The sequence below is a fragment of the Scyliorhinus canicula genome, chromosome 7 (assembly GCF_902713615.1).
Source record: "Scyliorhinus canicula chromosome 7, sScyCan1.1, whole genome shotgun sequence".
In the NCBI taxonomy this organism is placed as follows: Eukaryota; Metazoa; Chordata; class Chondrichthyes; order Carcharhiniformes; family Scyliorhinidae; genus Scyliorhinus; species Scyliorhinus canicula.
Window position 1 is genome coordinate 108,708,503 of NC_052152.1, and position 24,093 is coordinate 108,732,595.

At 42.8% G+C, this 24,093-nt stretch overlaps 1 protein-coding gene across 1 annotated transcript; it reads right to left on the bottom strand.

Annotated features, from left to right (window-relative positions):
* Positions 1-266: 266 nt before the first annotated feature.
* LOC119969263 (integral membrane protein 2B-like) lies at positions 267-23,838 on the bottom strand. The gene is made up of 6 exons (XM_038802636.1): positions 23,607-23,838; positions 17,078-17,212; positions 11,280-11,489; positions 10,999-11,109; positions 2,947-3,097; positions 267-828 (listed from the first exon to the last, which is right to left on the bottom strand). Exons 1-6 carry the CDS (start codon positions 23,691-23,693, stop codon positions 740-742), a joined length of 783 nt encoding a protein of 260 aa, XP_038658564.1. The 5' UTR covers positions 23,694-23,838; the 3' UTR covers positions 267-739.
* Positions 23,839-24,093: the final 255 nt, after the last annotated feature.

Here is a 24,093-nt window from a genome sequence, read left to right on the forward strand (position 1 = left end):
CCAGCGATTTAGCCTCGTGAGCTAAACCAGCTCACACTACTAGTGTAGTGTGCTCAACTAATCACAAAGAATATTACTATCTACCAAGGTCTTTGGCTCTGGAATCCCAATCTCCTTTAACATCCGCCTCTGAACAAGCATTTAGTTATCTTCCTCAACACCCCCTTTAGCTCAACATTTTTTTGACTGGTTATACTTAAGCTCCTTGGGATGTCTCCCTGTGTAAAAAGTTGCTATGCAAATGCAAGTTGTTATACATCTCAGAACAATTTTAAAATATTTTATTTTGTTACCGTTTACCTTACACAGGTTATGTACACAAAATCAGCATGGGCTTACCATATCATATCATCTCTCCCACCCCAACCCCAATGTATATAGGATTAATACAGCAGGCATTTGAAATGGGAAAAAAAAGGTGGAAAAATCTCCAGTTTCTTCCCCACCTATTTAAAGAAAATGTTAATTGTAGTGAATTAAATTCCAGTCTAATATCTAACTATTGGAAATAATTTGAAACCTTACTGTTAGCCTTTTCTCACAATCTACTATTGCACCTTTAAAGTCTGCTTGCATCTTACATTTCCAACAGTAGTTAAGCCGAGATGAAAATTGCAGATGTACAAAATAAACCATGTTTACGTCACTTATGTTAAAAAGAGAATGCATTGCACAACAGGAAAAAAGGAAACTGATTTTCTGGGCTCAGCACTGAGTCTGCACTGGTTGTCTCCTGCAATTACTGTTCACAGATGTGAGTTTCAACTGCAACACGGCTTTCAAAATGGCGAATTGTGAAACATTTCTTTACATCACGCTTTTGGATACCTGGAAGAGAGAAGAAATGTATTTAATAGATCATCTTTATCAGAATGAGGTATATGGCAATAAAAGCATCAAGTTATTTTGAACTGATTTATATTGAAATTCAAGCTCATTTGGTATCCTTTGCAATGGCAGTTTATGAGCTTACATATCTATTTTCTACAACCAGTCTGCTATTTTCTCAAAGAAAATAAGTGTAATGCTGAAAATTGGAAGAAAGCCAAGTCCACCTGACCATATTCTGTCACCTGAGGAACACAGCACAGAAGGGTTATGTTACCTCATGCTATTAATACCGAACATGGTGATAAACATAATTGAAAGCCAGCATACTTCAATACTAACATTTGGTCAGTTTCCAAATGCAAGAGGATAAAGCAGAGCTCTAATACTCTTAACCACAACGGTGATATCTAACATAACGTAGGTATCCATTTTCTCCAAGGGAAATTGGCAAAGCTGAACCCATTCTGTTTGGTTCCCACCAAACCTTACCAGTGGAGCCTATTTCCGCAGCTACTTGCTCATTTCCAAACCCCAATTACCCTAGAGGTGGTGGTGGATGGCCTTCTTGAACCAGTGTAGTCCACGCAGTGGAGATGTACCCACAGTGCTGCAAGGAAGGGAATTCCAGTGTTTTGACCCGGAAGCAATGAAAGAACAGAGGTCGCATCCAAAGTCAGCATGGTGTACCATCTGAAAGGGAACTCCAAGATGGTGATGTTCCACGAGTCTGCTGCCCTTGCTGTGAGACAATGGAGGAGGGAGTGAATATTGAAGGTGATGGCATGGGTGCCAATAAAGCAGGCTGCTTTGCCCTAAATGGTGCCACACTTCTTGAATGTTGTTGGTGCTGCACTCATCCAGGCAGGGAAGAGTACTGTCACACACCTAACTTATGCATCGAGACTGGGGAGTCTGATGGTGAATTCCCAACTTCTGACTTGCTCTTGTAGCCACAGTATTTATGGCTGGTAGAGTTAAGTTTCTGATCAATGGTAACCTCTTAATAGTGGAGAAATTCAGCAATGCCAATGAGTGTCAAGGGGAAATAGTTAGATGGTCTTGCTGGAGATGGTCATTATCTGGCACTTGTTTGGCTTAAGTTGTGCTTTTAAATTACATTCAGTTTATCTTTAAAGGAGAATAATACAAAAAGGCCATATAAAGCAATATAGTTTTACAATTATACCAATACAAAACCTTTAAAATCCAACCTAAATTCTCAGTTAGTGCTGGATAGGAGTCATATTGCCCATTCAAAAAAGAAAAAAAAGTGTGTCCATGCTAAATAAATATTTTTGTAACACTTAGTCCTAAAACAGATGTTCATTTTCTCCTCTTCACCAGTCTCACCATCAGGTGGCTGGCAGCTCTGTTGTACCACACCCAAATGGCCAATCCACACACAAGCCCAGATACAGAGCGTCAGTATAGGCTATTCAATCTCGGATGGCATCACAATCACATCTGGTTCTGTTGGCTGGTCATTCACTTAGTAAACAACAGCACAAATTCGGAATAACTTCCACCTCCTCCCTAGGATTGGCCATGTTAAATTGCCCTTCGGTTAGGTGGGGTTACTGGTTTATGGGGATAGGGTGGAGGTGAGGGTGTAAGTGGGGTGCTCTTTCCAAGAGCCAGTGCAGACCCGATCGGTCAAATGGCCTCCTTCTGCACTGTAAATTCTATGATCTAGCTAGGAGAACCGATGCTTATTGTAGAATTTGCAACTACTATAATCCATTTAGACATAACACATTGGGGATCAAACTCAAGGTCGATCGGACATCAACAATATGGTACATTTTTCCACTAAATCCAAATGGTGAATAGAGCACGAGTTCCCTTTTATATTCAGCCATCAAGAAGTCAGGAAGCAGGCCTACCAAAACACACATGGGAGAACACTAAGTGTAAAGTGAATCTTCAGTTTTGACACTAGTATGGTGCAAAGCACATCAGATTGAATAGTTGGCACTATTCTGGAACCCCAGGCATGAATACAATTTTGGAACTTCAAATATTTAACTGCTTGAAGGCACAATTGGGTCACTGTTGATCTAAGAAAACTTCTTAAACTGTGAGAAAAACAGGACATGGATTTTTTTTTAAAAATACCTTTTTCAAGCTCTCTACGTTGAAGCTTGAAGGTCTCTTTCCCATGGCAAAGGCGAGAGATGAAGTATCCAAGTTCGTCCACATTTTCAACGTAATCAGTAACCACCATCTCTTCATGGATCAAGTAAGACTGAGGCAAGTAGGTACCAGCCTGTTCAATAATTAAGTACTTGTTTAAAACAAAACTTTTTACACAAAAGGCAATCTCAAACATTCTATGCCTCCTTGCCTGACAGTGATGGTGATTAACTATGCTCAAAATATGAACGTCTTCAATAAAACCCATCATTTTTAAGCTGTGTCCTCCAAGATCTAGACTAGAGGGAAGCATGTTCCAGTATCTACCCAGTCATGTTCCCTCAGGGGTCTTGTATTTCAGTAAGATTACTTCCCATTCTTAAAATTTAAATGAGTACAGGCTGAATTTATTCAACTTTTTCCTCAAAAGAGAACCCCTTCCTCCCAGGAATCAACCTATTTAACCTCGTCAGAATTACTTCCAATGTAATTATATCTCTCCTTGAAGGAAACGGATAACTACACAGTATTCCAGATGCAGTCTCACTAATGTTGAAACACCTGTCGCAACACTTCCCTATGTTTATACTCCATTTCCTGATGTAAATAAAGGCCAACAGTCCAATTGTCTCCCCAATCACGTCTGCAAGCTAATGTCTTGCATTCCCTGCACAGGTATTAGGACACCCAGATCCCTCCGTATATCTTGCTTCTACAATCTCTCTCCACTTAAATATAATGTTCTTCTATTCTTCCCACCAAAGTAAAAACTTCACATTTTTCCACATTATACTCATCTATCATTCCCCTTTCTCTCCCCCCCCCCCTCCCCCCCCATTCATTTAGCTTATCTATATCTCTTTGCAGACTCCTTTTCCTCTTCAAAACTTGCTTTCCTACCTAACCTTGCGTCATCAAGTTTAGGTACTATACATTTGATCACTTCATTCACGTCATTAATATCGATTGTAAATAGTTGCGGTTCCAATTCCTGTGCACCCCTGTAACTGTTTGCCAATCCAAAACGTCCCATTTATTTTCTACTCTCCCTTCCTGTTAAAACAAGTATCGTCTTTCTATGCTCTTGTGTAGTAACCTTTTAAATAAATTTAGAGTACCCAATTATTTTTTTCCCCCAATTAAGGGGCTGTTTAGTATGCCAATCCACCTAATCTGCACATCTTTGGGTTGTGGGGGGGTGAAACCCACAGACATGGGGAGAATGTGCAAACTCCACACGGACAGTGACACAGGGCTGGGATACCTGGGTCCTCAGCGCCGCAGTCCCAGTGTTAACCACTGCACCACATGCCGCCCGGTGTAGTAACCTTTGATGCCACATCTATTGGCTCCCCTTTATCCACCTTGCTTGTTATTTGAAAGAACTCCAATTTGTCAAACACCAGTTTTCTTTCATAAAACGATGTTGACTCTGCTTGATTGTATTATTATTTCCTTAACATATTCAAGCCTCTTCCTTGCCATCCTTAGCTTTATTTAGAAATGGAGTTTAAAATATTTTTGATTTCCCAGCTCCTAATTTGAGTACCGTTGCTTAGGGAGCAGACGGGGAAATGCTCACTAATCACCAACTTCTTTCCTGTTACATTGTGCTTCAATTTTCTTTAGAATGCAGAAGGTCCTGCTCTGAACTCAGACTCACCTCACCCTTTAACCTGCCACCATCTCACTCCCTCACAGGCTCATCTTTAAATACATGCTGCTGTCTCACTGCTCCTTCTCAGGCTCACTATTTAAACTTGCTGCCATCTCATTGCTCCCTCAAGCTCGCTACTTAAACTCTTGCTGCTGTCTCTTGACCCAAAGGATATATCAAAGCAAGATCTGGTAATGTTTAGCTCACTCAATCTTTTTGAGCAATAAGTTTTTGGAGCCAGACAAAACCCAGTGGAATGTAAAAATACCAGCCATGTTTTGTAAGTATCCTATGACCTTCCAATAAATCAAAGTTCTAGGACTTTCTATAGGCAATCATAATTTTGTATAGGCAATTTTTAAAACCTCATTTCATGGGTACATTGGAATGAGAAATAGGTGGATTGCAACTGTGTTTTGAAGGGGCAAGTACAGCAAATGGAAATAGAAGAAATCAAATATCATTCAGATCCTAAAAAGCAGTCATTGGCTTTGTGCCCATACAGGGGCTAGGTCTTCAAATGCAGTTGTTTCCTATTCCATTTCTCTGCATTTTCTAATTTTGTTTTTGCTTTTCAAATACTTTTAAATACAGAAAAATCATTATCCAGGTTACCCCAGACATAACACAGGGTGCTGCTCGAAGTGGCTGAGGGAGAGGGGGGGCAGCTGGGCAAAGGCCCCAACAGCGCAGTAAAACCACCACAACCAAAGATCAAGCCAATGCCACAACATTCAGAACTTGGGAAAAAAGCAGTTGGTTGATCAGTATAATTTTGTTTTGGCACAACATCCAAAACGGACCCAATAATTTCAATGTGAAATCCCAAGAACAAATTCTGTAGGTATACAATCAAACATTTTTTATTTATTTTTTTTTTTAAAAGACCGCATTATCTGAATCCTGAAAGTGAAAAGGGGTTGTCAGAACTTTTGGTTACTGGAGAATTCAGATTGGTAAAGTGCCGGATAAAAAATAGTTTACTATACGTTGCATTCTTTGTCCAAATAACCCCTTCATGTTGTTCTAATAACTGTATATTAAAATGTTTCAATTCTTTCATTTCCCCACCACTCTTCCAGTGATAATCCTCACCGTCTGCACTCCCTTATTACCAATTTTTAAAATTACCATGCTAAATTTGATAAGATATTGACTGACCAAGTACTGAACAGGGCATTACATCTTGCACCCCCGTAGAACAGCTGGTTTCAGAAGCAATATTTTAAACACAGCTGCTACTAAACCATCATGGTACAAGGCATCAAAGTGAGTCTACTTCAACCATTGGAAATAAATGTTTAATGATTTACTGTCCAAATGGTCCATGGTCAAATCCATATGGCTCTTCTCTACCCTGCAAACTGTTCGACTGGTAAAGAGGTCAATGCAGGTTGTCAAACGCACACCCAGAGCTTTTAGAAATAAAGGGGAGAGATTCCGTAGAACCTAAATTTCCAAAGCAGTACATCCTGTTTAAAAACCCTGTAATGAGGTCTGGCTCTTCCCCATAGAAATTGGACATTGTCATATTCACGAAGCAAATGTGCAAAAACGCAAGTCATTTCGCTGATATTATGCCTTAACCAGTAACATCATTGGGATCCAACAAGAACCTATACAAAGTCTGAATGTACAAAGTCGGAGCAGTAGATCACTGACCTTTTCAGCCTGCTCTGCCATTCAAATCATGGCTCATCCAATTTCAACCTCAACTTCACATCTAAACTAAATCTAAAACGCAGATTTGATCATAATGCAAAAAAAATTTCAGAAGAATTTACCATTAAACGATGGATTTAATTAGTTGATGATAATAGCACACCAACCAGCTTGGCTACAATTTACCTTGCATGGAACGCTCTTTTTGTTGCACACTTCCTTCTAACAAGTTAATTTGTCTGGGGGTAGGGGAGGAGTGTCACCTAATTCCTACTTCTTGATTTGCTTAACCTTCTCTTGCTCTTCTCTACTCCTGGGCCTTGGTCTTTACTTAGGGTTCTCAAAGTTATTCCTCTAAAGTTCACCAATAAATCTTCCAGAATATTGATACAGACCATTAAATTAGGGGCGCTGCAGACCCACTGACTGGAATGGAGGTTGGGGATTGAGAAGCAGGCAAGTTCAATAATTATTATGGAGGACCATCGCTAGGGAATGGAGAAAAATAAATCATGTAGATAGAGCATGATCATCAATACATTTGCTCACTGAAATTATTAACTCATCTACAAATGTACAAAGAGCAATACAGCGCAGAAGATACTCTTCAACCCTCCAAGCCTGCGCCGACCATGGGACCTGCCTAAACTAAAACTGTATGCACGTACTGAGTCCCTATCCTTCCATTCCCACCCTATTCATATATTTGTCTAGATGCCCCTTAAATGATGCTATTGTACCTGCTCCCACCACCTTCCCAGCCAGCGTGTTCCATATATTTACCACCCTCTGGTGTATAAAACTTGCCTCGCACATCTGTTCCAATTTTTTCCCCACGCACTTTGAGCCTATGTCCCCTAGTACTTGACTCTCCTACCCTAAGAAAGAGCACCTGACTATCCACTCTGTCCATGCCACTCAATCTTGAGGACCTCTATACGGTTGCCTCTCAACCTCCGTCATTCCAGTGAGAGCCTCTCTTCATTGCTGATGCCCTCCATACCAGGCAACATCCTGGTAAACTGCTTCTGTACCCTCTCCAAAGCATCCACATCCTTCTGGTAGTGTGGCGACCAGAATTGTACACAATATTCCAAATGAGGCCTAACAAAGGTCCTGTACAGCTGCAACAAGAGTTGCCAATTTTTATATTCAATACCCCGAACAATGATGGCCAGCATGCCGTATGCCTTCTTGACCACCTTATCCGAGGACTTATCTACTTTAATGCCACTTTATCAGTGGACATGCACGCCCAGTCTCTGCTCGTCAGTACTCGCAAGAGTTCTACCATTTATTGTGCAATTCCTACATGCATTGGACCTTCCAAAGTGCATTACTACCTCACACTTGTCTGTATTAAACTCCATCTGCCATTTCTCCGCACAGATTCCAACCAGTTTATATCCTGCTGTATTCTCTGGCAATCCTCTTCACTATCCACAACTCCACCAATTTTGTGTAGAGCACGTACTTGCTAATCAGACCAGCTACATTTTTCTTCCAAATCATTGAGACAGCACAGTAACACTAGTGGCTAGCACTGTGCCTTCACAGTGCCAGGGTCCCAGATTTGATTCCCTGCTGGGTCACTGTCTGTACGGAGTCTGCACGTTCTCCCTGTGTCTGCTTGGGTTTCCTCCCACAGTCCAAAGATGTGCAGGTTAGGTGGATTGACCATGACAAATTGCCCTTAGTGACCAAAAAGGCTAGGAGGGGTTATTGGGTTACGAGGATAGGGTGCAAGTGAGGGCTTAAGTGGGTTGGTGCAGACTCGATGGCCGAATGGCCTCCTTCTGCACTATGTTCTATGTGCACTACGAACGAAAAAGGTCCTGTGGAACACCGCTAGTCAGAGCCTCCCAACCCGAAAAGCACCCGTCTACTGCTACCCTGTCTTCTGTGCCCAAGCCAGTTCTGTATCCAACTCCCCGGAGAGGCGCAAGAATGTGGCGACTAGGGGCTTTTCAGTAACTTCATTGAAGCCTACTCGTGACAATAAGCGATTTTCATTTCATTTCACTTGCCAGCTCTCCTCTGATCCCACGTGACTTCACCTTTTGTACCAGTCTCCCATGAAGTACCTTGTCAAAGGCTTCACTGAAGTCCATGTATACAACATCTGCTGCCTTTCCCTCATCTGTCGTCTTTGTCACTTCCTCGTAAAACTCGAAAGTGAGGCTATACCTCCCATTCACAAAACCATGCTGTCCATCACTAATAAAATTTATTTGTTTCCAAATTTGGGTAAATCCAGTTTCTAAGTACCTTTTCCAATAATTTCACTACCGCGGACGCTAGGCTCACCGGCATAATTGATTTCCTGGATTATCCCTGCTGCCCTTCTTAAACAATGGAACATTGGCTACTCTCCAGTCCTCTGGAACTTCGCCTGCAGCCAATGAGGATACAAAGATTTCGGTCAAGGCCCCAGCAATTTCCTCCCTTGCCTCCTTCAGTATTCTGGGGGTCAATCCCATCAGGCCCTGGGGATCTACTTTCATGCTTTTTAAGATGTCCAACACCTCTTTATTTATATCAACAGGACTCAGAATATCTACACTCTACCCTATACTCCTCATCCAGTAAGTCCTTCTCTTTGGTGAATACTGAGGCATTTAGTATCTCTCCCATTTCCTCTGATTCCATACATAGATTCCATCCAATATCCTTGAATGGACCAAACCTTTTCTCTGGCTACCCTCTTGCTCTTTACATATGTATAAAACGCCTGAGGATTTTCCTTAATCCTGTTTGCCAACGGCATTTCATGACCCCTTTTACTTCCTAACTCCTACTTTAAGTTCCTTCCTACTTTCTATATATTCTTCAAAAGCTTCATCTGTCCTAAGCCTTTTAGGCCTTATGAGTGTGTCCTTTTTCTTTTTGACAAGGTTTATGATATCCCTCGTTATTGGATTGGATTTGTTTATTGTCAAGTATACCAAGGTACAGTGAAAAGTATTTTTCTGCGAGTGTTTGAGGGTTCCCTATACATGCCACCCATATCTTACGTCCTCACAGGTACATGCCGGTCCTGAATTCTAATCAACTGACATTTAGCCTCCCACATGCTGGATATTGATTTTCCTTCAAACAGCGTCTCCCAATAAACACTCTCCAGATCCTGCCTAATGCTGTTGTAATTAGCCTTTCCCCAATCTAACACCTTCACCCGAGGACCACCCTTGTCCTTTTCCATAAGCAGCTTAAAACTTACAGAATTATGATCACTGTACCCGAAATAATCTCCGACTGAAATTTTAATCACCTGGCCGGGCTCATTCACCAGCACCAGGTCTAATATGGCCCCTTCCAGAGTTGGACGATTTACATATTGTTTCAAGAAACTCCCCTGGATGCTCCTTACAAATTCTGCTCCATCCATGCCTCTAGCAGTAAGTGTGTCCCAGTCAATATAGGGAAAGTTAAAATCACCCACCACAACAACCCTATTGTTTATGAATCTTCCTTGGGTCTGTCTGCATATCTGCTCCTCTATCTCCCTCTGTAAATGTAATCAATACACCCGATTATACCGGTGCCATTCACTGAATCTGAAAACTGTACAGTTCAAGAGTTCTGGTATCTCACTAAATTTTCCTCCACTTGACCCAACAGCAAGAAATTAGAAATGCAAGTTTCAACCAGGAGTAAGCATACATACTTACTCCTGCAGTCAATGGATCTTTATCATTGCCTCCCCTTTGACAACAGACCAGGTTGTTCTGGGCCTCATAAAATTCAAGAACTTAGTGGAGTGCCACAGGAGAATCAAGTATATTAGATGCATTTTCCAAACTTCACAAAGCCATAGGGATGATACAGCACAGGAGGGAGCTATAGAACAACATGGTAGCATAGTGGTTAGCACTATGATTTTGCCGTGCATCCCAGGTTCGATTCCCGCTCAGGCCACTGTCTGTGCGGAGTCTGCATGTTCTCCCCATGTCTGTGTGGGTTTCCTCCGGGTGCTCCGGTCTCCTCCCACAAGTCCCGAAAGATGTGCCGTTAGGTAATTTGGACATTCTGAATTCTCCCTCTGTGTACCCCAACAGGCACCAGAGTGTGACTAGGGGCTTTTCACAGTAACTTCATTGCAGTGTTAATGTAAGCCTACTGGTGACAATAAAGATTATTATTATTCGGCCCAACTTAGGGCAGCACGGTGGTTAGCACTGCTGCCTCATGCGCAGAGGTCCCAGGTTCGATCCCGGCTCTGGGTCACTGTCCGTGTGGAGTTGGCACATTCTCCCCGTGTTTGTGTGGGTTTCACCCCCACAACCCAAAGATGTGCAGGGTAGGTGGATTGGCCACACTAAATTGTCCTTAATGGTAAAAAATGATTCGGTACTAATTTATAAAATTATTCGGCCCATCTTGTCCATGCTGAAACACCCAGGTGCCCTTTCTAACCCCATCTTGCTGCACACAGCCTATAGCCCTGCTGTTTACAGCATTTTGCACATCCAGGTACTTTAAGATGGGTTTAGGATCTGAGCCTCCACCACCAACTCTGGCAGCAAATTCCAGACACCCACCATCCTGTGTGTAAAAATGCTTTTCCTCATGTCCCCTCTAATCCTTCTGCATTTAGTTTGAATGAGTTCTAAATGACCTGAACCACGAAGTAAATTTGTACTTTGGGTGAATTTTCCTCATTAAGAAATTTGTTTAGATCCAGAGAGTAGGTTGTAATTTTGAGCTTTACATACCTTGATGTTGATTAGCAATTCAAACAAGTTCCGCGGTGGCATGACAATAGTTGCATTTAGTGGAATCATGTAGCATTTGTTCAAAGTGAGATCCAGGTATGCCGTCAGACCCTAGGAAAGAAATTTTAGAGCATTCAAGCCAGCTTCACGTGGTTTTGTAACTTACAAACCATGATAGATTGGGAGAACAAGTCAATGGACAAATACCACAATTCATTAAACTAGTTGTCCATTAAGAGTTCATGGAATAAACCAAAACTCAACACAACAATAATACATACCCTGTGGAAATCATGAACAATATCTGCTGGATCGCCATCAGCAAATTCAGGTACAAGAACATTGATCAATTCAACTCCATCATCCTTCAGGATACGGATGTTTTCTTTTATCGATTGGTATGAAGCTACTGGTGGGTCAGCATCAACATCTGGGACAAGATAGTCTTTAGGATCACTGTACTTGAGGCCACAAAAGAAAACGTCACCTTCCTGGAAGAAAGTAGCACAAGAAACCAAAATGTCAGTAGTTTCACTGTAACTGTTATTATCTGTGGGTTTGATTATTTTTGCGAGAGAATGGCAACATGATCCAGGAAGCAAGGTTCAAAAGGAATTCAAAAAAAGCAAAACTATCTCCGGATGAGTATTACAGCAGGACCAAGCCCCAACAACAGAACTCTAGTAAGGAGTGTAGTTCCCATTACAGGGTCCCCTTTCCTCGGACCTTTTCCGGCTATAAACTAAATTTAGGCAAGAGTGAGATGTTTGTGGTGCACCCTGGAGACCAGGAGGAAGGAATTGGTAAGCTCCCGTTTAGGCGGGCAGGGGAGAGTTTTAGGTACCTGGGGGTGCAGGTGGCCAGGGACTGGGGGACTCTTCACAAACATAATTTCACCAGACTTGTAGATCAGATGGAGGAGGAGTTCAAGAGGTGGGACATGCTGTCGTTGGCGGGGAGGGTGCAGTCCGTCAAAATGACGGTGCTTCCGAGGTTCTTGTTCCTCTTTCAGTGCCTGCCCATCTTTATCCCCAGGGCCTTCTTTAGGAGAGTGACTAGCAGTATCTTGAGCTTTGTGTGGGCACATGGGACACCGAGAGTGAAGAGGGTTTTCCTGGAGCGAGGGAGGGATAGAGGCGGGCTGGCGCTTTCCAACCTTTTGGGGTACTATTGGGCGGCCAATGTGTCAATGGTGCGTAAATGGGCGATGGAGGGGCGGCGTGGAAAAGAATGGAGATGGCGTCATGTAGAGGTACGAGCCTGGGTGCCATGGTAACGGCGCCGTTGCCGCTCTCCCCCAAGAGGTTTACCACGAGCCCGGTGGTGGCGGCGACCCTAAGAATCTGGGGACAGTGGATACGGCATAGGGGGGAAACAGGGGGCTCGATGGAGGCTCCATTGGGTGGCAATCATCAGTTCATCCCGGGGAACAAGGATGGGGGATTTAAGGGGTGGCAAAGGGTGGACATCAGTAAATTGAGGGAGGACCTGTTTATTGGCAGGAGGTTTGCGGGCCTGGGGGAACTGGAAGATAAATTTAGGCTTCCCCAAGGGAACTTGTTCAGATACTTGCAGGTAAAGGCGTTTGCTAGGCGACAGGTAGAGGGATTCCCTTTGCTGCCCTCGCGGGGGACGATGGACAGAGTGCTTTCGGGGGTGTGGGTCAGAGAGGGGAAGGTGTCTGACATCTATAAAGGTAATGCAGGAGGTGGAGGAGTCGTCAGTGGAGGAGCTGAAGGCTAAATGGGAGGGGGTACTTGGGGAGCAGATAGAGGACGGGACTTGGGCGGATGCCTTGGAGAGAGTCAACTCTTCCTCTTAATGTGCGAGGCTTAGTCTCATCCAATTTAAGGTGCTGCACCGGGCCCACATGTCTGGGACTAGGGTGAGAAGGTTCTTTGAGGGTGAGGACAGGTGCACTAGATGTTCGGGGAGTCCAGTGAATCATGCCCATATGTTCTAGGCATGCCCAGCACTGGAAGACTTCTGGAAGGGGGTGGCGGGGACGGTGTCATGGGTGGTTGGATCCAGGGTCAAACCAGGGTGGGGACTCGAGATTTTCGGAGTTGTGGTGGAGCCGGGAGTGCAGGAGGCGAAAGAGGCCGGTGTCCTGGCCTTTGCGTCCCTAGTAGCCCGGCGGAGGATCTTGCTGCAGTGGAAGGATGCGAGGCCCCCAAGTGTGGAGACCTGGATCAGTGACATGGCAGGATTTATAAAATTGGAGGGGGTCAAATTTGCCCTGAGAGGATCAGTACAAGGGTTCTATAAACGGTGGCAGCCTTTTCTGGACTTCCTGACTCAAAGATAGGTATCTTGGTCAAAAGCAGCAGCAACCCGGGGGGGTTCCTTATTATAGTTTCTATATTTTTTCGCTACGGTTATGTAACTTAACATTGTGTTAACTTAAGTTGTTGTTAATATGTTGGGTTGTTCATTGAGATGGGGCGAAGGTTCATGATTGTTGTAATTACTGTTGTCGTTGGTATTTTAGTCTGGTTTGATGTTGTTGTATAAATTCAAAATTCTTCAATAAAAATTATTTTTAAAAAACCAAAATGTTGACAAGGTGCAGATGAAAAAAAACACCGTTAACATTTATACTGGTCACCATTCACTGTGCTCTTGTATACGCTCTTGTATACGCACTTGAAATGCCACAAACTACAAAGCTATGAATGAAGGCTACAAGTGGGATTAGGCTGGATAGTTCGGTCTCAGCTAGCATAAACATAGATGCTTCCTTTCTTTTTTAAACTGTAAATTTCTATGATCTTTCAAAGTACAACTTTGGCAACAGAAATTCAGTTAATTTAAATATTGAGTTTTGAAGATCCCTCCTAGGACAGAAATGATGCTCTCACTGTGTGGCAGTCCCTGTTGTCCCTGCTATCCTAAAAACAATTGGGTAAATAAGACCATAAAACATAGGAGCAGAATTAGGTCACTCGGCCCATCGGGACTGCTCCCACCATTCAAATATGGCTGATAGGTTTCTCATCCTGATTCTTCTACCGTCTCCCCATAACCCCTGATGCCCTTACTAATCAAGAACACATCTATTTTGGTCTTAAAAAGACACTGCAACTTGGCCTCCAAAGCTCTCAGCAGCAAAGAGTTCCACAGATTCACTACCCTCTGCTGGAGAAATTCCTTCTCATATCATTTTGAGATGATTTGAAATAGTATCAGAACAGAGCTTTGCTCTGCATCCATGGCTGCCATGTCTACGGAAGTGCCATACCAGAATACTGCCTTGGCCTAAAACTATGCCACTCATTTTACAGTTACAACCGGCCAAATTGTCCTTTGCAACCGTGGCACAATTAAGTACAAGTGTGAAAAGACAATGGTTGTGTACAATCCTTCAACTGATATCTCCAAGGGGTGCAGCAGGTCACAAACACGATCAGTGTCTCACAAAAAGTAACCAAAACCCAATAGTTAATTTTCTCCAGCAAATAGATTATTATACTCATTTTTTGGGCAATAACTTGTTGCAAATCCATCGAGTGTCTTTCATACAATTGATTGTAAATGATATTGTAAGTGATGTTGCATTTTTCACCAACCATAATCAGATTTGTATGACAATAGGGGGCCGAGAATTTTAAAAGTAAATACCTTGTGGTTATTTAGTTTCCCTTCTCCTATCTCAGGAAATCTTAACAGCTACTGCTCCATTTTTTAATTGTTTATATAAAACAGACATGTATAATTCTTTTGTAAATGGTCTGCTGGGAATTTCAAGCTAATTACTAAACACCAACTGTCACTATAGAAGGGCAGCAGGGTGGCGCAGTGGTTACCACTGCTGCCTACGGCGCCGAGGACCTGGGTCACTGTCAGTGTGGAGCTTGCACATTCTCCCCGTGTCTGCGTGGGTTTCACTCCCACAACCCAAAAGATGTGCGGGTTAGGTGGATTGGCCAGACTAAATTTGCCCATTAATTGGGGGGGAAAATAATTGAGTACTCTAAATTTATTTTTAAAAACTGTCACAAAATAATTCAGGATGATGTAGGAGGCCATTGAACCATTCCTGCTTGCGCAGCTAGAGCAATCCAATTAATCCCATTTACTCGTCCCTGTACACCTTTTAATTCTTTCCGTTCAAGTATTTATCCAGTTCTTGCTTTGACTGTCACTATAAAATTGGCTTTCAACCACCCTTTCAGGAAGTGCAGTCCTGATCAATAACTTCAAAAATGCTTAATCACTTTGGTTTCCTTCTGCACAGTAGCGATTCTTTCAGCCCATCAAGTCTATTCTGACCCTTTGGAAGGGTACCTCTACCTAGGGGCAACTCCCACCCTCTCCCTTTAACCCAGTAACGCCACCTAACCTCACCTTTAACACGAAGGGGCAATTGACCATGGCCAATCCATCTAACCGCACATCTTTGAACTTCAATCTGTTTCCTCCGGTCACCAAGCCTTCTGCCACAGGGAACAGTTTCTTCCTCTTGTACTCTTATCAAACCATTCACCATTTTGAACAATTATTAATTCTCCTCATAACCTTTTCTGCTTTAAGCTTCTCCAATCTCACGATATAACTGGTACCACTCCAGTAAATCCCTTTGACATTGTATCCAAGGTCAACATTCTTCCTAAAGTATGATTCATTTTATATTCTTTAACGGCTGTGGGTGTCACTGGCTAGGCCAGCATTTATTGCCAATCCCCAGTTACCCTTCAGAAGGTGGTAGTGAGCCACCGCCTTGAACCACTAAGGAGAGAGGGGGAGGGGGCAAGGAGAGAACCACTAATCATGGTGCAGGTAAACACAGTGCAGTGAGCAAAGTTATCATGTGCCCATAATTAAATGATACTATTGTTGTGGCCTAAAGGTTCACCATGATTTCCTTGCTTATTTCCATGACTCTTATTTTAAAAACAGCCTTCTCAACCAGTACTGTAACCTTCAAAGATGTGTACACACATTTCTAGCTATCTATCCCTGCACCTATTCTAACATTGTACCATTTAGTTACATTTTGGAAGAGAAAAAAAACCACTCACTTCACACTGTTTAATTTCATTTTACCCATTTTATTCATAATATGGATATCGCTGGCCTGGCCTGCATTCATTGTCCCTCCCTAACTACCCTTTAACTAAGTAGCTTGCTGGGTCTTTTCATAGAATCAACCACATTGCTGTGGGTCTGGAGTCGCATGTAGGAAAGGCTATACAAGGGTTGCAATTTCCTTTCCTAAAAGGGGCATTAGTGAATGAGATGGGTCTTTATTACAATTCAGTACTTATGTGGTCATCATCACGGATATTAAATTTATTAATGGAATTTTAAACTCCCTGGATGCCAGTGGCATTTCTACCATGTCTTCAGTTCATTAGTCTGGACCTCCTAGGTAATTTGGAATGAAAGACTTGCAAGAACAATGGGCTGTTGTTGAAGAGGTGGTTCAAATACAGTCAAGGGACATTTCCATGAGGAGAAATGGTTAAGTATCTAAGACCATGGGTGACACAGTTAGCACGGCTGCCTCACATCACCGAGGACCCGGGTCACTGTCCGCGTGGAGCTCACCCCCACAACCCAAAGATGGACAGGATAGGTAAACTGGCCATGCTAAAGAGAGAGGGGGAAAGGAAGGAAAGGGGGGGGGGTTCGCCATTCGATTCCCCGCTGGGTCACTGTACGGAGTTTGCAGTTTCTTCTGTGTCTGCGTAGGTTTCCTCCGGATGTTCCGGTTTCCTCCCACAGTCCAAAGATGTGCATGTTAGGTGGATTGGCCATGATAAATTGCCCTTTGGCGACCAAAAAAAGGTTAGATGTGGTTTTTGGGTTACGGGGGTAGGGTGGAAGTGAGGGCTTAAGTGGGTCAGTGCAGGCTCGATGGGCCAAATGGCCTCCTTCTGCACTGTATGTTCTATGTTCTGACACAGTTTAGTCATGCAGGAAAATTAAGTTTTACTGGACAAGATAGTGTCAAATGAGTTTAAATCTAAAGAATACCAGTCATCCTTGCATTTCAGAACATCTGTACTCTCTCTCGCACATTTAAATTGAATAAAGCAGTCAGTTAAAAAGTTAATTCGATTTAACATTCTCCTACCTGCAAGATAAAATATCTGTAGAGATATGCGCCACCAACCACCACACCAGACAGCATGAGAGCTAGTCCAAGACACATGCACCAGCACCAGACACGAGATTGGCGTCGAAATGGAACAACAGCTTCCTCTTGATCCTGTATTTTAAAAAAAAAAGATGCTACTTAGGATGACACCAAAATCAACACTTCAAATCTGCAGAATTCTGCAATTTTGGAAAACTTTGCACCCAACTCTGGCCTGTGATCGAAGTGCATTTATATTCGACTAACTGTCCTTTTGTAACAGAGCATTCAGATTTGTAGTAAATGCAAATGCTTCCAGGCCACTCCAAATGAATGGAGTTATTAGACTTAAAAGTGTGTAGAAAACGTTAGTTTTTCCTCTGTTTATCTTCTACTATTGTCAAGACTTTGGTCCAATGGATGTATGTCAAATCAGTAAAGTGACCTCAGCAATTCAGCATTCAATGCAGTTAGCATCTTATATGGGATGAAGTGCAAACAAAGAAACATGACCTTGCTGAATTATCCATCTGTAAAGTGAAGCCAATGACTACAGCGAACTATTTTCCAACGTGTGCCCATTTTAACTCAACATCTTTGCCAAGGCAATTAATGATGGGCAACAAATGCTAGCAGAGCCAGCAATGCCCACACACCATGAATATATTAAAAAGCTTTAAAGTTAGCATAGCCCTAGACACCAGCCAAAACAAAACAGCACGATCGGTTGGTCTCTTCCCCCTTGGCCCCTCTTTAGCTGCCGCCACTGGAATCCACACTACCATGGAAGGGGGAGCTGCCTTCCATGGAGATTTTTCATCACTGGGTGCTTTGGTAGCAGTAGTTTCTAAGCTGCCAGAGACAGCTGCTGCCAAGGGAGGTAAGTAGTCAAGATCATTGTCCACTGGAATCTCCCAAACTGTTGCTCTAGCTCCTCATCTGTCATTTCTGCTCCTCCAATCATACAGGATGGAGGAAACCTGTGATTGGAGAAGCTGGAACAGCCAGCATGGGAAGAGACAGAATGTGGCTGGAGGCCCAGTTCCTCACAGATGGTGTCTCTCCAATCACAACTCTGCAGTCCATTCCTGCTAAAATTACAGATTTGAGAGATGTTAACGTTGGAAATCGACCAAATGGTGGAAATTTACCATCCCTACTATGGTTTGTTATCAGTCCCTTCTCTAGCTACCGATTCCAACCCCCTCTCCCTGGCAGTCAGAGACTAAAAAAGTCTATTTGTAACCTGTCATTTTACCTCAAAGATAAGCGACTAACGTCATATTGACACCATGACTAAGACCACCTATTTCCACCTTTGTAACATTGTCCAATTTCACCCTTGTCTCAGCTCACAAGGCTAAAACAGACTTTCATTCCTTTGGTACCTCTAGACTGGACTATGTTAACATACTCATGGCTGGTCTGCCACACTATCCTCTAATATATTCAGCTGCCTATCCCTTAACTCACACCAAGTCCTGTTCAACCATTACCTCTGTGCTTCCTGATTTACTTGGCTCCCTGTCGAGCAACAGCTTGATTTTAAAAATCTCCTCCTTGTTTTCAATCTCTCCTTAGCTGCACTCCTCCCTGTCTCTTGTAATTTCCTTCAGCAATCCGAGAAGATATGCGCTCACTCGAGCATTCCAATTTTAATTGTTCCACCTTCAGTTTTGTACTTTATTGCTCATGAAACACATTGTGAAGTGTTAATTAAAGGCACTATATTAGGTGTTATCAGCTGAAATTTCAGTTTGACCCCCATTCTATTTTTGAATGTCACAGCTCTCTCTACACTACCAATCGAGGATACAATGTATCAAAGAACACCCTGAAAGATAAACTTATTCTGCCCTGGAGAAGATATCTGCAGCAGAAATACACCATTCTCTCTCCATACGAATTATTAAACTACCTAATGTTTTCATAGGAATAATAATAATAAAAACACTGATTTACTTCAGTTTCCATCTCAATGCTTTACGCATAAGAAACAGCGAAATTGCAGGCTTAGACAATTAAATGGGCACAGATGAACCAGATTTAACAATAAATTAATACCAAGTAATCCTTCACGGAATTCAAATCTGCATAATTCAAAATCGGTTTATTCACTGCTCCCAAGTACAATCCAGACTTTAAAATTATCTGGAACTAAAACATAATTTTAAATGCTGGGAAGGAATCTTTTAATGAAAACAGATGCTACTTTGATGTGTATAAAGTATTCAATTGGGTCATGCAGATTTATCTTCAAAATCAGGTTCAACACAAAAATCAATTTCCATATAGGACTCCAGGGGTATATAAAATATAGCATAGAAGAATATTTCAAGTTATCTGCAAATACATTTTGGGTCAATTAAAATTAAATTCCCAGAATGTGCAGTAATATGCAAGCTTCAGCGGTTGTGGAATTCATAAAGATCCTGCTGTATTCCATGTCCCCCATGAAGAGTGGTGAGGATTGCAAATGTTACACAGTTGTTTAAAAATAGGGAGGGGGGTAAACACAGCAACACGTCATCAACCCTACATCAATAATGGGGGAAACTTTGAAGCAATAAGCTGGGGAAAAATTAATCGATTGGCATTTGACAAAGAATGGGCGAATAAGCGCAAGTCAAGGCCGATCACGTTCTTACAGACAGCTCATGACGGCAATTTCAGTTGTTGAACTTGAAATTGTGTTTTTAGTTATGCAAAGATAATTAAAAGAGCGATTTAAAAACATCTTTACACGTATACTAATGACACTCTGAGGTGATGCTGGGATAGAGCCGAGTGTCATCAGTATACATGTGAAGATGATTTTTTCACTCCTTAAATCTTTGCTCCAACGAAATTGCTCTTAACTAAAAGCACAATTTCAAGTTCTTCTTTGTGTTTCCTCATTCTGGGCTGTGCCTTCCATTGCCTCAGCATTCTATTTAGAATGTGGAACTAAAAACTGTACAATTCACCAACTATGATTTTATAGATTTCATATACCCCATTATAGATTTGGAAAACAATGCAATCCTCACAAGTCAAATTAAAGGAACGCCCAACATTGACTGCAGGGATGTTTGCAATGCAGCCCATTAATTTACATAACATCAGTTTTTAATTTGTTATGTAAACCAATGTTTACAAAACTTCGCAGCATTCACTAGTTAAATCCAGTTACGATCTCTCAGCAGGTGCAGTGATGCCACCATTTCCCACATTTGAGCCCAATGCACTCATTTTGGTTCTGTGGTGGTGGTGGTGAGAAGAAATAAATAACCAGGGACCTCATTCGTGATAACTAATTGAACAATCCTCATGAAATTCTCAAATGAATAAAGGCAGAAGTGCAGACTGAATTATGACAGAATTAGCGTTGCTATCAAGCCCCTACAGGGTGGCGTTTTCTGGGCACTTGCACAAGACTGCAAACTGAGAGGAAGTTAACGTGCTGGTGACTCTATGACAAGTCAACATTTACAGGAGGTGAAAAGGGAAATACTTAAAACAAAGTTAACAAAACCAAACATCTAGTGATTTGTTTGGAGGAGACAAGCCACTATTCACAGACCAACATTGTTTCATCATCAAGCAGAACAATTAAACAAGTGTAAAAAAAAATTATAAGGATTACCAGAACAGATACATTTGGAAAAATTGAACACATTGGGGCTTTCAACCTTCGTCAAGAGTACATTTATAAGGTCCCCTATAGGTCTTAAGAATGACTGACTTGGACAGGATAGATGCAGAAATAAATGACTACTTGTGGTAGGTGTCTTATATACAATGCAATTACTAATTCAATAGAGTAATAAAGAAATAAGGAGAAATATTTCCCCCCCCAGATTAGAACATGGAACTTGCTCCCACAAGCAACGGAGGCAAATAGCAGACACTTTCAAAAGAAAACTAGAGGAGCACTTGAGAGAAAAAGGGATAGGGATTGAAAGGCTGGGATAAGGAAAGACGACTCTGGAGTAATCCAAGTTGGGCCAAATGGCCTATTTCTATTCAGTGCATTTGATGGCATTCACTAATACATGCAGACAAATGCATCATTGTACAGCACTATCAGATTGATGTGTTGATATATTGACTTTAAAAAAAAAAATTTAGAGTACCCACTTCATTCTTTTCCAATTAAGGGGCAATTTAGCATGTTCAATTCACCTACCCTGCACATCTTTGGGTTGTGGGGGCGAAACCCACGCAAACACGGGGAGAATGTGCAAACTCCACACGGACAGTGACCCAGAGCCGGGATCGAACCTGGGACCTCGGCGCCATGAGACTGCAGTGCTACCACTTCACCACTGTGCTGCCCCTCGATATACAGTATTGACTTGATTTTGATGTTAGACTGAACTGCATCACATCGTCTGGGATGGTAGTTTTTGTAGTTATCATGAACTCAACTTTACAGATCAAACTTGCTGTAAAAGAAGTTCCAATGCACATTGTGCAACACTTCACAGATAGCATTGCCCATAAATAACAAAGCCTGCCATCAATTATATATTAGCAGATCTCACATGGTGTTGCTGATATGTCTGAGATCACATTACAACGACAGACTTTTAGTGGTAAATCTCCTATGGCATGCTTCAAGCTGTTGGTAAACTTATTAAACAAGACATTATCAATGAAATATGCCAGGGAAAGGAACAGGAAGTATGTCACTGAAAGTACACATCATACTGAAAGATTTGCTATAAGCAATACATTACATCCCACTCATCAATTACCCATAGTTATTGACACACATCCTGGTCCCCCAAATGCAAAATTACTGTTATAGGCTTGAAGCTTCATCCAGATGCATCCCATCAATATAACATCCTCCAGCCTTACAACCACCCTCCAAATTCTGACCTCTTTTGAATCTATTTGCAGGGCAGCTCGGTAGCACAGTGGTTAGCACTGTTGCTTCACAGCACTAGGGACCCAGGTTCTATTCCCAGCTTGGGTCATTGTCTGTGCGGAGTCTACATGGGTTTCCTCCCACAAGTTCCAAAAGACGTGCTTGTTAGATGAATTGGACATTTTGCATTCTCCCTCAGTGTACCCAAATAGGCACCCAAGTGTGGCGACTAGGGGAGTTTCACAGTAACTTCATTGCAGTGTTAATGTAAGCCTACTTGTGACACTAATAAAGATTAATAATCGCTTCACTATTGTTAATCGTACAATGCATTCAGCTTTGTAATTCACATCATAAAACTCATAATTCCTCCTTTAAGATGCTCCCCAATTCCTCACTGACCAAGTCTTCAGAGTACAATGTTGAGCTGTGTTCCATAATATCCTGTTAAGTGCCTAGATTTTTTTTATTAGATGGTAATAGTTGTCAATTCTGTTCCTCAGACTCCAGCCTGTAGCACTCCCCTTCACCCGATCATTGGCTGGCATCTGACAGAACACCAATGTCCCATTTTCTGGGATTTCCTCCATCAATGCTGCCAGCTCTTTGACAAACTTTTGGTTGTCTTTGTTATTAATGCATTTAATAAAATATTTTTTGTTTGGTTGTTTTTAATTCTTGCATAAAGGGTTGACAGGAGAGATATTTTGCACCTTGGATTATGGTGGCTTCTCAGAATCACTCAGGAGACAGGTTGTCTGTGTAAACTTTGGGGGGGGGGGGCATTTGCAGAGAGTTAAAATATCCAATACATTGTAAACAAAGATTTTGGAAGTACTCGTACAGTTTCCAGATCAGTGGACAAGTTTAGATTTTAAAATAACTAAAGTTGTTAGATGAGCTGTGGGGGTTAGAAGATTACTTTGAATATATCTCTGTTGTTTTTAAAATCTGAGGGGCAGTCAGTCCGGGAACAGTCCTGGAGAAGTCCACCTATGTATGCCATCAACTGGGACGAGCAACACGAACCAAGAGTTTCGGTTAAAAGTACATGCGCTTACAGGATATAGTGTTAACTTAATAATGTCAGTGAAGGATTTTCCCTTAAAAACATGGAATTTTGTGTGGTCCATTCAGTTAATAACTGGGAATTCTTTTCTTAAAAGTTACACGTCTCTACAGTTGCTAATGTCTTTCCTGTTTTGACTTGCTGCGTTTTCCCTGACATGACTCTTAAGTATTTGGCACCCATAACATTCCCCACTTCCAGATCTGATTAGTCCGATGCCAGCACAGAATCAGAATCGGCAGATTACAAACTGAGACTATTATCTGAACTCAGAGTGTGGGGTTTCCCTGCATTTTTCCCAATGACGCCGCTGCTTCCTCCAGAGAGGAAAGAGGAAACAGCCAGTCAGCGACGACATGGAGGACGGGCCTCAGTGCAGTCAGCCATTTTACATCCGCTCTCGGACAATCAAAAGTCCTTTCTTTCCACATCGGAGAACGGGGTCGATTACCCAGGCCTATCTCCGGAACTGGCAGGCGGATTCGAGCCACCAAAGATTATAAAATGGAACCAGGAGCCCGACCAACGGGTCGCGAAGTCGGTCTCCTCGGGAGCAGCCTATATACGCCGAACAATCCGCCCCCGTACCGGCAGAAACGTACCTTCTCAGGGATGATGAGCACCTCGTTGTTCTCATCCTTCTTTGGCTCCTTCTGACTCAATGACGAGTTAAAGGAGACTTTTACCATGGCGGCGACCGAATCTGGCTTTGCAGCGACAACAGTTTAGCTCAATCACGTCTGAGCTCCACCACCTCACTGCGTCCACTCGAAATCATCCGCGTGACGCAGTCCCAAACACAAAAAGGTGGAACCGCCCCGCCCCCTATGAACACCCCGAACGGGACGCCCCGCCCCGCCCCGTGAACACCAAAACCGGACGCCCCGCCCCCTGTGAACACCAAAACCGGACGCCCCGCCCCCTGTGAACACCCCGAGCCGGACGCCCCGCCACCTGTGAACGCCCCAAGCTGGACACCCCGCCCCCCTGTGAACACGTCGAACCGGACGCCCCGCCCCGCCCCCACCCCGAGCTGGACGCCCCGCCCTCACCCCGAGCCGGACGCCCCGCCCCGGACGCCCCGAGCCG